We start from the raw sequence: 13783 nt of genomic DNA on the forward strand, positions 1-13783 counted from the left end.
CGAAATCACGTAACGTACTATTCATACAAAGTATGTTGTAAAATTGTGTATGTAGTGTGCTTCGAAGAAATATGTCTTCAGCTTCACAGATGGGTCAGAATACATCATACAGTAGTAAAACAATACATACAATAAATAGCATGCACAGTATAGACAACAAAAACAATATGCGGCTGGAACTAGTACTAGACATACTCAACAGGCCCGCAATGCATTTCAGCTCTTCAGACTGTCCAGTGGCGGACTGTCCAATGGCGGACTGTCCAGTGGCGGACTGTCCAATGGCGAACTGCAAGCAAACGGTTTAAATAATAAACCGGTTGGATAAAAGCATAACAAATGATCGTCTGCAAATTAGTGTTAAATGCTGGCTATGTCCTTACATTTAAGTCTTGATCCAATGCCAGAATCTGTTAAAGTAACTCATACATAACTCAAAAATGAATTTGATGCACTTTTACTTCATATGAGTGTGTTTTTTTTAAGTAATCTCAATTTTGTACTTTGTAATAGCTGCAAAGTCTAAGCCCATTACAACTAGAAAATAAAAACGGTTGATGGAAAATGATGGAGGTTAGAGGATAGAGGAACAAGGTCAAGAGAGTCTGAGGACGGGTGTGGAGAGAAATAAGAGGCGGCCTGGGAAGCGAAGGAGATGTAGCCAAGCAAAAGCTCCCTTGGTAATTAAGGATTTTAGGAAAGGGGAAGGGAAGGGGGGATGAAAAAGGAAGGATATAGGGGTGTGAGAGGAGAAAAGATAAGCAAAGGAGCTCTGTGGTGAAATAGGTGAGAAATGAATAGAAAAAGAAAAGGTAGGCATATTTTGTAACGGTGTAATGACTGCAAAAGAGGTGAAGTAAGGACAATGACACAAAGAATTAACAATGATTAACATGAGCTGAGGTAAAAGAAGCTACGAATGGAGACGAGGGAGCTGGAGGATAGAGAGAAGGGGAAAGTAATAAAGACAAAAGGAAGAGAGTTAAAGGGGGCGCAAGAGGATATCCTCTTTTGTCGTACAAATTGACAGTCATTCCAACTGACACCTACAGCAGAGATGAAACCATGTCTGAACAGGCACGACTGGACAAGAATAATCATCACACTTACTGATGTGACTTACAACATTTAGCCACACTCCGGTGAGACTGAACTTCATTAAATGGGGAGACAACTGCCGTGACAACACAAGAAACTATCTGTGATTGCGAGCAATGCATATTTTAACAGATTATTAAAACATCAGTAAAGAGTTTCTACTGCCTAGCTAAGAGTTCACAGAAAATCTGGTTATGTATATACATGCTTGTACGTGTTTACACTGGAGATAAAAATTAGGGAACAAATGATTAATACTTGATTTATTTTGAGATATTTTTTTATTTTTTATTGTCCAGTTTTTTATATAATATCCTCTGTGGCTATACCACAGCTGCACTAGTTTGTTTTTTTAAATAACCAAGGCACTTCAACAAAAAGCTTTTATTTTGGGAATAAAGCAGTGGGCAAAATTAGCAACGGTAACCATTCTGTCAGAAGAGAAGATTTCAACAATGTTTTCTTCGGGCTGTGGGGTTAAAAAATAAACAGGAGGTGTAGAGGCCACAGCTTTGAATGACTTCAGAACGTCTGCGCCCACAGGACATCACTAGTTTCTCACACTTTCCCCTCAAACCCAAATAAATTTAACTTTAGCAATGTCATGTCATAGTTAAGGGGATTTTTCCGCAGCAGGAGTTGGGCCCTACATGGCAGGGTGTCTCTGCAAATGTCTCCCAATCAGCTGCAATTTTCATGCAAGACAATGCCCCCTGTCACACTGCAAGTAGTGTTAAGCAGTTCCTTGAAGCTAAGAATACTGAAACAATGAAATGACCAGCCCATAGTCCAGATCTAAACCCCATAGAGCATCTCTGGAAAATCCTTAGCGACAAAGTAATGTCTAAGTAACCCACTACAGTTACTGAACTGTGGAAGAGACTGAAGAAGAATGGACCAAGATCAAACCAGAGCAGTGAGAGAAACTAGTGATGTCCTGTGGGCTCAGATGTGCTGAAGTCATTCAAAGCTGTGGCCTCTACACTTCCTGTTCATTTTTTAATCTTATAGCCCGAATAAAACATTGTTGAAATCTTCTCTTCTGACAGAATGGTTACTGTTGCTAATTTTGCCCACTGCTTTATTCCCAAAATAAAGGTTTTTGTGGAAGTGCCGTGGTTATTTAAAAAAAAAAAAAAGAAAAAAAAAAGAAAGATAACAGGCTCTTACAGCTGTGGTATAGCTACAGCTGATATTCTATCAAAAAAAACAAAAAAAATAATGCTCTTTCAGAATAAATCAAGTATTCATACTTAATAATGTTCTCTAATTTTGATCTCCAGTGTATGTAATGTGTGTACTAGGTGGTTTAGCTGCTGTTTGGTGCTTGGATTTGGGTTGACTGAGCATAAATAGAGATTGAGAATCAAAGCTGTGCTATATAGGAGCTTTCACAGTGCAGTGTTTTTTCAAGCGTGCAGATTTGCAAATGAGATTAAGGGATGTCTTCCTGCAAAACACCAGGTGCAGGAAACATGTGACTAATTGTAGATTTGCTATTACACAAAACTAAGAAACTGACACTCTACACTGCTACTGTGCAGTGCAAACCTTAATTATTCATTGCTTGAAGTGGCAGGGTAACATTCAAAAATGGTACATGAATCCCTTAATTATGTATATCAGTGCTAAATGAAACATTAGGCCGTGGGGATGTAGTTCTCCCGACAAAACCTTCAGGAGAGCTCACGGAAATGCGGCTTTTAAACACTTACCTGGTAAAAGCATCCCAATTTTCTCTGTCTCTCACACAGACACACAACACCCACGCACTGTGACGGTGCTGTTATATAGCGTAACGAGAGACACAAATCAAGAACGGCTGTTAAAACAACTTTTCCATTTATTTGCAAAAGCACAATTCATTTAGTTTGTGTGTGTGGTTAACTTCTGGACCACTGACTCACAGTATTGTCACTGTCACTGAAGCCATTTACTAATTTTCTTATTCACATTATAAAACTTCAAGCTTATTTAACCAATATATTCAGCCATGCGAGTTGTAGCCTATAGCTCTGTTGAGTCGATTGCAATCTCAGTGTCTGCTCTATTGTTTAATATGTAGTGTATATGTTAGGATTACCAGATGAAAAAAATAGTTCTGCCAGCTGATTTCTTTTTTTCAAGATCTTTTTTGTTGTTGTTCCCCATATTCTAACTAGAACTAAAAGCATTCATGTTTTCTTTTAGGTAATCTCTCCATGCACCCTTAACACAGGGTACATACAGTAGATATTGTTTGTTAGCTATTTATGTAAGCTAGCTTAGTTATGTAACATTATTGTCATGTCTTTATGTTGGCTGGAAATGTATTTTATTCAGTGCTAGAACATGATACAGTGGTGTAATTTAGCCTATTGTGGCCGAAATGAGTACAACAACAACAAACAGCTGATATTCTGACAACCGACTTCACCGGCCGAAAGTAACTAAGTCAAGAAATGATCCACGCTCATCCAGTGATTTTTTTTATTTTTTTATTCCTGGCAAAACATTTTTTTCTACCTGTTTCACAGATGATTTTTAAAGGAAAGTTTATCCTGGCAAAACCTTGTTTCACCTGGTCTTAAGTCAACATAGGAGAGAAAATCCCCAAAGTTTTATTTCTCACTTGCTTCCGTATAGATTGCTTGGCACAAATGTGTTTTGTTTAGGTCAAGTGTTCTTTGTTTTGTGTGTTTAGTGCTTATTAACAAATTTCAGCATGCTCAAGTTAGCATTTAGCTAGCATCTTCAACAAAAAAAGCTCTGATAAATCCATTTGCACTGCACTGAACAGCCAACGGACAAAGCTAGCAATTAGCTAGTGCACTTGTACAGCATTTAACAGCTAAAGAGCCATATATTTCCCTCAGTAGTTGGAGAGACCAAAAACAAAGCTAAAATGAGAGTGACTATTGCATTTGGAATCTAAATGCTAATGTCGGACCAAGTCTGCTGCACGTGTAAACAACCAACTCTTTGCTAAAACTGTCACAATATCAACTTGATCAGATGATCATATGATAATATAATGTGTTTTACCAATTCTCAAAGTATCTGTAATGTTATATTATGTAGGCCTATACTTTGCTAGAATTGCTAATAAGCATGCTAGCATAATGTAATCCATGTCACACGTGGTTGTGGGATAATCAGTCTCACTGTTTTATTTTAAGACATTTTGGTGAATTGTATGACACTAGGATTCTAATATTCAAAGTTGTTAAGCACACTGATACGATAATGGTAAAATGAACTTTGTAGGCAGTGAAAGCAGAGCCTAAAAGAAGCCAAGTCACCCCTATGTGACATGGAAGGATTTGTCACCCCAGCGGGAGGGTCGGTGTGACTCACTGGGTTTTGTCACAGAGGTACTGCCGTGCTAACAACTTTGGCCAGCCTGACCTACCCTTGTAGTTGGAGAGAAGGTTAACGTTCGTCAAACGTCAAATGGACACTCATTGTTGTGCTACTAACTGAGCTGATTCAGCTTCTCAGCCGCAGGGAGCATGGACAGGCTCGTTCTGTCTGCATTTATTATCCGCTCTCTCTTAGGAGGGGTGCTGATCTAAAGGCCATGGACCAAGTCTACTTCACTTCACATCTGTCTGCACAACAGTTTTGCTCCACAGTGAGGTATCCGCCATCTGTAAAAGGTACTTACCTTCTACCATATTTGTTTGATACTACACAGTTTAGTTGACAAAATGATGTAGACAAGATCTGATATGTGTGTGTTGAACGTGCTGATCAATCATGTGCTTTAAGTATAGTTTTTTAAACTCGTACTATATGTAAAATGCTCGGTGGTGCTTCTACTAGTGCACAACTCCAAGTAAAGGGCGTCATCACTCATTCGTTTTTTGTCAATCATAATCAGGTGAAAATATTCTTTCCCATTTTTATTTCCAGTACATTTCCTTTTCTTATTTACCTTTTTCTTTTCCCACAGGCGCCAGTTTTGCTGAGAGTTCACTTCCTTCATAGCACACACTCACAATCGAGGATTGCTCAGTCATTTACTGCTGGTTAGTGGTTATGTAGAGCTATTAGCAGGTGACTTGCTCGTTGAGGTTTAATAAAGGGATACTGAAGCAATATAGACTAAATATTTGGTTAAACATGTCACAGTTATTCTTGCGTGCTTTTGAAACTGCAACCTTCTGATTGGAACCCGCCTCTATTCTGAAGATGCTTCTCTAGCTAGAGCAACACTGTCTCTTTGTGGATGCTCAAAGAACTGCAGAAAGGCTATGAGCAAGCACAGGTAGATGTGTGTGAATGCTGAAAAGCTGAAATGCATTTCAAAGCATTGCTGGAAATGTAGGAATGCTCAATGAATTGCTTGAACAATTTTAAGCCTAAAACCTTAAAATATTACACATCTTTTTTCATTTTTAACACATATGCAGTGTATGAGTCCAATCAACAATGTTTAAGATCATTCTTATTTTTTGACAGATGCACTGGACAGGATTTAGACCTCCAGTCACTAGTCCCACACGGTGTGCAGAAATCTGGCATGAGCTATAATCTCTACATTAGAGTGGTCTGATTATTAAAAGAAACAAAGAGGTCGAAACCATCCGAAACAGAGACAGATGAAATATTACTTTGAAACAGTGGTAGTTCAAAAATACCACTAAACACAACGGTAAATGTATCAGTAGTAGCTGTAAACAGGAATTGAATTGGACTGGCGACCATAGGTAGTGAAAGAGCCTAACATTTTTTTTTTTACAATTTTTACAGTTAAATTATCAGAATCTTCACCAAGACCCCATACATTTGAATTATTTTTAAATTTTGCACATATTTTATTCCTTAAAATTAAATTCCATAATTCCTGCAAATGACACTGTTGTCGTATTTTTATCATGTGAAACATCTGTGAAACAAACCGTACACTTGCACAGTTACACTTTGAAACACTAATGGCCAGAAGCTATTAGAAATGCACACAAATGACACCAAAGCTTTTCAAATTTGCAGTCAATGGCTTTATATGTTGGTAAATTTACAAAAAAAAAAAAACAATTACACAAACAATATGCAGAAATATATCTACTATAGTTAGAATACTTAAATACTGAATAATATCCATCACTTTCTGTTGCAATTTCACATTACATGTAGCAGCCAGCAACAACACATATCAGAGCAACAAAGGGTGACTTGTGCAGTAATACATTTCAGTGGTCTGGTTAGCATGTTACTTAGTTGGTTAGCAGAAGGCAGAAACAACAGAACCCAGATTCACCTGAGCCTTCAAGCCTCTTAAAGGGGAATCAATCTAAAAGTAGTCAAATACCTACAACTATCAAATTTGAAAATGAAGTTTGAAATACTTGCACATCCGATATTCACTAGAGAAATGATCAAGTGATGGTGACCGCTTGGAAGGTAAAATGTGTGTCAGGTTTATTGCAGGAGAACACAGTGAAAGTGAATGCTGGTTTAGTCATTCTTTGAGATTTTCTTGTTTTTTTCTATGCATCCTTCGTTCTGTTCAGGCTCATGAGGTTCAACGTGGTTCATGTGTAACACTGTATTAATCAGACTGTAAAACCTGCCCCCTTTGCGTTATCTTGAAATTAGACAGCTATGTGTTCTTTCTTATGGCAGAGTGCAGTGTATAATGTGCTCAGATTATAGGCTATGAGTGTTACTGGATCCAGATGTTTAATCTGGAATAATTTCGACTGCTAACATTTCCTTCAGAATTTAGTTGAGGGTTCCTTCACTACTTCTAGCCCCTTTCAAATCATTTGCGTACGATTATTTACGAGTTCAGGACCTTCACACAGTATACTAATCAGAGTTGAATGCATTGCAGACTGCACAGGGAGTTACCATCTGTGCTATACGATAACCATGCCAACAGTGTGACTGTGACTGCCAAGCAGAGGGAAATGAAGGCACAGAGGTGTATTGTATATCCAACACACTCCGTTGGCTGTTAAAGGACTCGAGCAGGTTGTTATTGGGGTGATAGTACAGGATTGCCCTACGTATGATCACATCTACTGTAAAAGAAATCTGCGGATAAGCAGTGGTTTAGAATTACCCGCATGGCAACAAAGAACTGTATAAGAAAAGGTATTGATGATCAGCATCTAACCAATGGAAGTGGTAACACAGGCCAAGAGGCACAGCTTATGTCATATAACAGGACGGTGGTGCAGTTCACTTTCAGTTATACAGTTGTAAACATAAACATTCTAAATGTGTCCAAGTTTGATTCCCGTTGCATTGTATGTAAATGACATCAGCTGACAGGAAGTTCACAAGGACCAAGGCTGTTGCCTAGCAATAGAATTCCATTAAAAAGGTACGAGAACAGAACCAATTACAGTCTTGGTTATTTCTGACCAAGAAACACGTTTTTTGTTATCAAAATAAAGTAGGATTGTCTGGAGAACGGACACTTTTATAATCACTCAGAAATTTGAAAAGTCAACCCGGGTTTACTTTCATATACATAGGAATAACCGAATTTGCAATGAACTGATCCCAGTGCTGCTACAGAGACCATACTCTCAACACGTTTTTTAAATCGCCTCTGATCTCATAACCTCAGTGTGAGTTAGGCACCGATCACCTGTCACATGCCACAACTAATGTGATAAGCAGAATGATAATGTCAGGTACAGATGAATTCAACAAAAACAGTAAAGACAAATATTACAGGTATAAAAGGATCACCAATGGGAATTTAACTACAGGCTACCAAATAACAAAAACAGTAGAAACAATCATGAAAGTGCAAAATTAAAAAATGATTGACATTAAAAGACCCCCCAACCATCTTCATCTTGAATATATTAAACATATCAATGCCCACTGTAGTGAGCAGCAGATGATTCTCACTGCAGAAACCATGTAGGAAACCTGATATGTTGGTATTAATCAGTCAGTAGTGAAAAAAACAACTATATTTCTTATTAAATAACTAAATGGAAGAAATAAAATCTTTATCAATTTAACGTTGTAACACCAAACTGGAAAAAGAATCCACATTTTCTAACTTAAATAAAGGAAAAGGAGCATTTTATACTTTAGTAAGTACTATATAAGCTGGATGCACGATTGTGCAAGAGGTATTTTAATGTTGTAGGTGGTTTAATTACAGCCATCAGATAAATGTAGTGGAGTAAAAACTGCAATATTTCTATGTTGTGGAGTAAAAGTATAAATTCTTGCAAAGTGTAAATGCTAAATTTACAACCAACTTTCCATAGATGTATTCATAAGAAGGCAACATTCATCAATATCAGCTTTTAGTGTTGGAAACTAACTATTCTCATACCCGGCTATGCTGGTAAGCTCAAAGTTCCATCAGTGTTTTGTAAGTTCTCAAACTTCATGAAGAGGGAACTATGTTTTAAAGAGGAAATTATAAATGTAAATTATTGATTTTAAGGATTCACTGGTCAGTTATCAGTTATAGCTTACAAAAAATGGCCATTAGCTTCGAGGCTAGTTTGTAACTGATTTACAGAATGAAAGAAAAAAAAGACTATTCCTTTGACTGACTAAAATAAAAGTGACCTTGTGAGCACTCTGTGACTTTGCTGTTCTCTCAGGTTACATGTTTCTTCCCCCGTTGATAACGTTACCACCTGGAGGGGCGATGTGGATAGAGTCCAGAATGGGCCGCAGTATCTGGCCGAACGGTCTGGAGATGGAAGGAAGAGATTGGATCATAGCACAATGATTCCATTTTTTAAGACCTAAACACAGTGAACAACTTTAAATTTAATGCAAACTTCATTCAATACTGCATGACAGCAGATTGAAACAGATACACAGTACATAATTCACATGTCCATTAATCCTTGTGTTTCATGTTTTTGTTATACGCAATAAGAATTCTGGGAGCTTTTAGTTTTGCTGCTCCCACCGCATAGAACTTTCTCCAAAACGATTTGAAAATGGCAGATCTCATTTCGCCTGAATTCTTTGGCTCAATTTTATAAAACTAAATATGCAAGACAACTGGGCAATGCCTGTGTTTCTGATGTGTACTCCTTGGTCAGGATTCTTTATTCTGCACTTTATCTGTAAATCAATTTGCAATTTTATGTGCGCCTGTTCGGACATAGAAAAAAGAAGGACGGACCATGCGCGGACATTTAAAACAATGGCGGCGAAAGGTTCACGTTGGTGTGATGCGGAGGTGGAGTGTTTACTGCAGATTTGGTCGATGAAAACATTCAAAAACAGTCGACAAGACGCACAAAAACTCAGAGGTCTACGGAAAGATTTGTAAACAAAGCGATGCATCGCGATGACGTCAATCAATGCGTGTGACATGTTACGGCGTGATGACGTATAGGCAGCAAGAAGCATTCTCCGAGGCCCAGGCAGTGTGAGTACAAACGGGCCTGGCCCACGGGGGGAGAGGGAGGGGGGGACAAGTACCCTAAAGCACGGGGCACGGTACGGATGGACAGTGTCAGTGCGCCCTAAACTGACTTTTGTATCGTGTATGTATTGCTTTATGGACGTGTGCTACTGTCTTCTTGGTCAGGTTACCCTTGTGACAGAGATCCTGACCTCAATGAGTTATTAATCTGGTTAAATAAAGGTTAAACATGAGGGTAAAGAGGAACTGACTATTTTAGTTTTTGTTTACTTTTAAGTGTAAAGCCGGCATTACAATTTCTGATACAAATAAAGACCACAGGCTTAAATGAAGTCATGGGCAGCTGGCAGACTGAGCTTTTACACTTACGTGGAGAGGACTTCCGATGGAAGGTCGGTGATGTAGGACGGGATGGACCTGCCCGTTAGGAACTGAGCCACCTCGTTGGTGAAGGTGTTGCAGTTATGCTCAAACAGACGATACCTGTCACCTCTGAACCAAGGAAGAACTGAGTTAAAGCGTCAGATGACAGCTTCCAGGAATTGTGACTAATCAGTAACAAGTGTGAATACACATGTGAATTTATCCACACATTACGACGACCAAACTTTGAGAACTAACTGAAGGATTACAACTTTGTGGGTTTTTTTGGCATGAAGAAGAGATGATAACAGCTACTCGACCTGTATGCGCTTTCTCCCAGGGAAGAGAGGTAATCCATGAAGATCTCCTCAGACACTTCAGTCTCCCCCAGCTCTACCACTGTGTCTGGAGGACCCAGCATCGTCCCACCCTGACGAACACACAGCAGGCAATCAGAAAATATCTCAAACACGTACACATCATATAAGAGCTGTTGAAAAGAGGTCCAGTAGTTCAAAGAACATACACTACGCCAGTGATACTAAACGCCAGCCACCCGCTATCGTCAACCATTTTCTAATTCATGGAAAGATTTTTTTTTTGTACTGCCAGAGGAGTATTCCCTGTAGACCCCGTGACAGAGCCTGAAATGTCATCAAATCCTAGAAACGCCCCTGCAGGCACTATAGACTATAATGTGAGGAAATTTGCTATGGAGACAAAATACTTTTTTATTACTAGGCTGTTAATGTGTTTATTTCTACTGTTAATTTGTTTATTTCTACTGTTAAGTTGGGCATTTTAACTTGAGAGATTGGCGGTTCGATCCCCACCTCCCCCGATCCACATGGAGAAGTGTCCTTGGGCAAGACACTGAAGCCTGAATTGCTCCCCTTGCTGCGCATGGGTGTGTGATTGTGGTGTGAGTGGTTAGATTAGATGGTATGTAGATGTCCACTGCCATCAGTGTGAATGTCTGTGCGAATGGGTGAATGTGACAAACACTGTGAAAGCGCATTGAGTAGTCAGAAGACTAGAAAGGCGCTATATAAGTACAAGTCTATTTACCATTTACCATTTACTTGGAGGGCTATAGAGATTGGCTCAAGTGGCCATTCAAAGAACTGCAGTTTTTAGCACTTCCATGTTGGTTTTTTATTTTTCAGCACCTGAGGTTGCTGCTTAGCGTACACCTGACCTCAGTTCATCTGAAAATAAAGAATTTCCAAGAAAGATTATTTATGGGCCTTTTAATATGCATTAATTTCATCTGATGCATATTATTGATGTTTGATTATGAACTGACCCCTTGCCTCTCGTCATTTTGCCAAAGTGGCTCCCTGGCAAAGCAAGTTGAACTTGCAGGGAAGGATCATTGTGTTTGGGGCGTTTCTCTGATTTTGCGTGGAGAATACTGAAAGGCAGATTATATCAGGGGAAGATACCTGCAGCACAGCTGGAGCGATGTTTGACCGAATACTTAGCCATCTGAATCATCAAATATCAGGTTTTATCTAAATTACAGAGCAAGAGCATCATTGCAGAGCTGCCATTTTGCACCATCATGATTACAGAAATGAACTCAGAAAGGCTAATGTATCAGTTCCACACTTTTTCTGCAGCCCGTTAGAATAAGGATAAGGCTGGCAGCATCCTACATTTTTAGATTTTTATCTTTCTGTATTTTATTTATCTATACGTTTGTATTTTTTTCTTTTCTTGAAAAGACCGAAACCAATTTATCCTACTTTTATTTAAGTTTTCTCTGCGTAGCCGGAGCAAAGAGCCACACTGTTGCATTGAGTGACAAGTCCTTTCATTATAATCCCATGAATGTGAGTACAGAATTAATTTGAGTCAATCTCCCGTTCACTGGCATGCTTCCAGAAATACTCAGCAACACACCAAATGATTCTACAACACAGATAGTTTAAAAAAGAAAGCAGCAGGCTACTACAATGGAGTTTGTCGACAACAAGAAAATAGAAGAACAGGCAGATTTAAAATGGCATCACAAAATAACCCGAGGGTACGTCAGAGCATGTGAATTACAGATTTGTTATTTGCCTTCAGACTTTCCAGTGATTGGCAACATCTCAAAGCAATTACTGGAGACCACATATTATGTCTTGCACATGACAACATTTGAATACGGCTTTATAAACACACAGAGGTTTAGTTGTATTGCAACTGTGCACTGACAGCCTGGAACACATAATCTGAGTGGCAGGGATCAAACGAAGAACTGTTGGGTATTAATAAGCCTCTCTGCCGTAAGACATTTCCTTCGTGTGCTTGTTAGATGAGGCTTGTGAACGGCAGCCCCCTTGTTACAGACTTACCCGTGTACTGAGACTTACCGGAGAACAGCTGGAGATGCCCTCCCCTCCAAAGAAGAACTCATCACCGTATGCCACTATAGCTGTGTGCCTGGAAGAAAAGCACAAAAAATAACAGAGGTGAATTCAGGTCAGAACAATATTACCTGGATTTATTCAAAGCTGCAACTCAATGCCTCTTTACCAAATAGCAAGCCTTAAACCAGTTAGCCCACCTAATAGCTTAATAATGACAGTCGTGTTGTGGGCCTAGTATTCCCCTTATCGAATTATGCTTCACTTTACGATTTCCCACTTTCTGAAATAACTTTATTCAAAATTCAAAGCGAAACAAATAAAAACATCACTGCATGACAACAGAAACAAGATAAATGGCAGCAGTTGTTTTTAGAAATTGTTATTTTATTAGTTTTTGGTTGGTTGGTCTGGGATCATAAATGAGCCACTGGCATACACCCGCTGGATCCGCACATTACACAAGAGGCAATGTGTCCATGACTCAGGAGGTCTGCCTTTAAGGTCCCAAGCAAGACAGCTGTCAAAAACAACAGAGAAAAGGATTCATACCATATGCCATCCAGTTGCTTTCCTGTAACAAAAAGGGGGAAAAGTAGTGAGAAGAAGGAGGTAGGATCTTTAGTGCAAGCAGCTGTGTGGAGCTGTATCTTGTGTAACAGTCTGATGCCCCCCCCCCAATGAAACCTTTGAACCACTCATTAGGATGCAGGAACATAAATCAGTGAAGATTTACAATATCTTTTCAAAATAAATGTATGCAAAAGGAGCCGGACCTTGATAACTGAATCACAGATCAGTACACTGTACGGTAACAACGGCATAAAAGGGACTTTACATTGCAAGCCGAAGAAATTATCTCCACCCGGCATTTGTTATTATCACTTATTTGTCCCCAAGGCCAGGCTGCATCGGGTTTTGATCTGTTCTTACCTAACATGATAGGACTGAGGCTGCGCGCCATTCCTCTCGATAGATCATAAATGTAAAGCTGTACACTGTATCGCGTTGCATTCTTATCCATCATGTAAACCCCTCAAAACCGCTTTTTTAATGTTATTTTTCTGTTGGCTGGCTAAGCGACGGCCATTTGACGGCACAGCTGACCGAGAAGTTCTCTTTGAATGATGTCATCACGTCTTAAAATACCTGGCACACTTCCGATTCCGTTGCTTTCAAAATAAAAGACTTTAGCCGCAGACGTCGACGGTGATAGAGCGTGAGCTTTCTCGAGAAATCCATTTATTTTGAAGTCAAGTGTATCCGTTCCTGTCTCGCGCTCGCTATCTCTAAATGACTTGACAACTTTATTGTATCAGCTGGTTTTGATGCACCGCACTTTTTTTAATTTATTTTTTTTATTTTCTTGAAAGATAAGATATAAACGTTACTTTTATTTTCCAGAGTTATGCAAAATGCCCAAAATGTAATACTAAATGTAGGAACAATAATGATAAATAATTAATAACATACATTAAAATGTACAAATACACTTAAACATAGAAAAAAGGAACTAAGAATAACCAAACCTGTTAAACTAAGAGAATAAATCTGAAATGCCTAAATAATCTATTTGGATTTTTTTGCCAATTTCTTATTTTTGGACTTTTAAGTTTTC

General features: G+C 38.9%; 1 protein-coding gene across 1 annotated transcript; it reads right to left on the bottom strand.

Moving 5' to 3' along the window:
- Window positions 1-6082: 6082 nt before the first annotated feature.
- desi1a (desumoylating isopeptidase 1a) lies at window positions 6083-13252 on the bottom strand. The gene is made up of 6 exons (XM_083931430.1): window positions 13099-13252; window positions 12718-12739; window positions 12172-12241; window positions 10132-10241; window positions 9818-9940; window positions 6083-8758 (listed from the first exon to the last, which is right to left on the bottom strand). The coding sequence occupies exons 1-6, from the start codon at window positions 13190-13192 to the stop codon at window positions 8668-8670; spliced, it is 510 nt and encodes a 169-aa protein (XP_083787556.1). The 5' UTR covers window positions 13193-13252; the 3' UTR covers window positions 6083-8667.
- Between the last annotated feature and the right edge of the window lie 531 nt (window positions 13253-13783).

The sequence above is a fragment of the Echiichthys vipera genome (assembly GCF_963691815.1).
Source record: "Echiichthys vipera genome assembly, chromosome: 17".
Classification (NCBI taxonomy): Eukaryota; Metazoa; Chordata; class Actinopteri; order Perciformes; family Trachinidae; genus Echiichthys; species Echiichthys vipera.

Bases quoted from the DNA above. Each gene is read 5' to 3' on its own strand.
- desi1a (XM_083931430.1), bottom strand. From the start codon at position 13,192: ATGATGGATAAGAATGCAACGCGATACAGTGTACAGCTTTACATTTAT. The intron at 9,941-10,131 runs GTCGAGTAGCTG...TCCTTGGTTCAG, and splicing joins CTGGGAGAAAGCGCATACAG to AGGTGACAGGTATCGTCTGT. The intron at 8,759-9,817 runs GTAAGTGTAAAA...TTCCATCTCCAG, and splicing joins CCATCGGAAGTCCTCTCCAC to ACCGTTCGGCCAGATACTGC.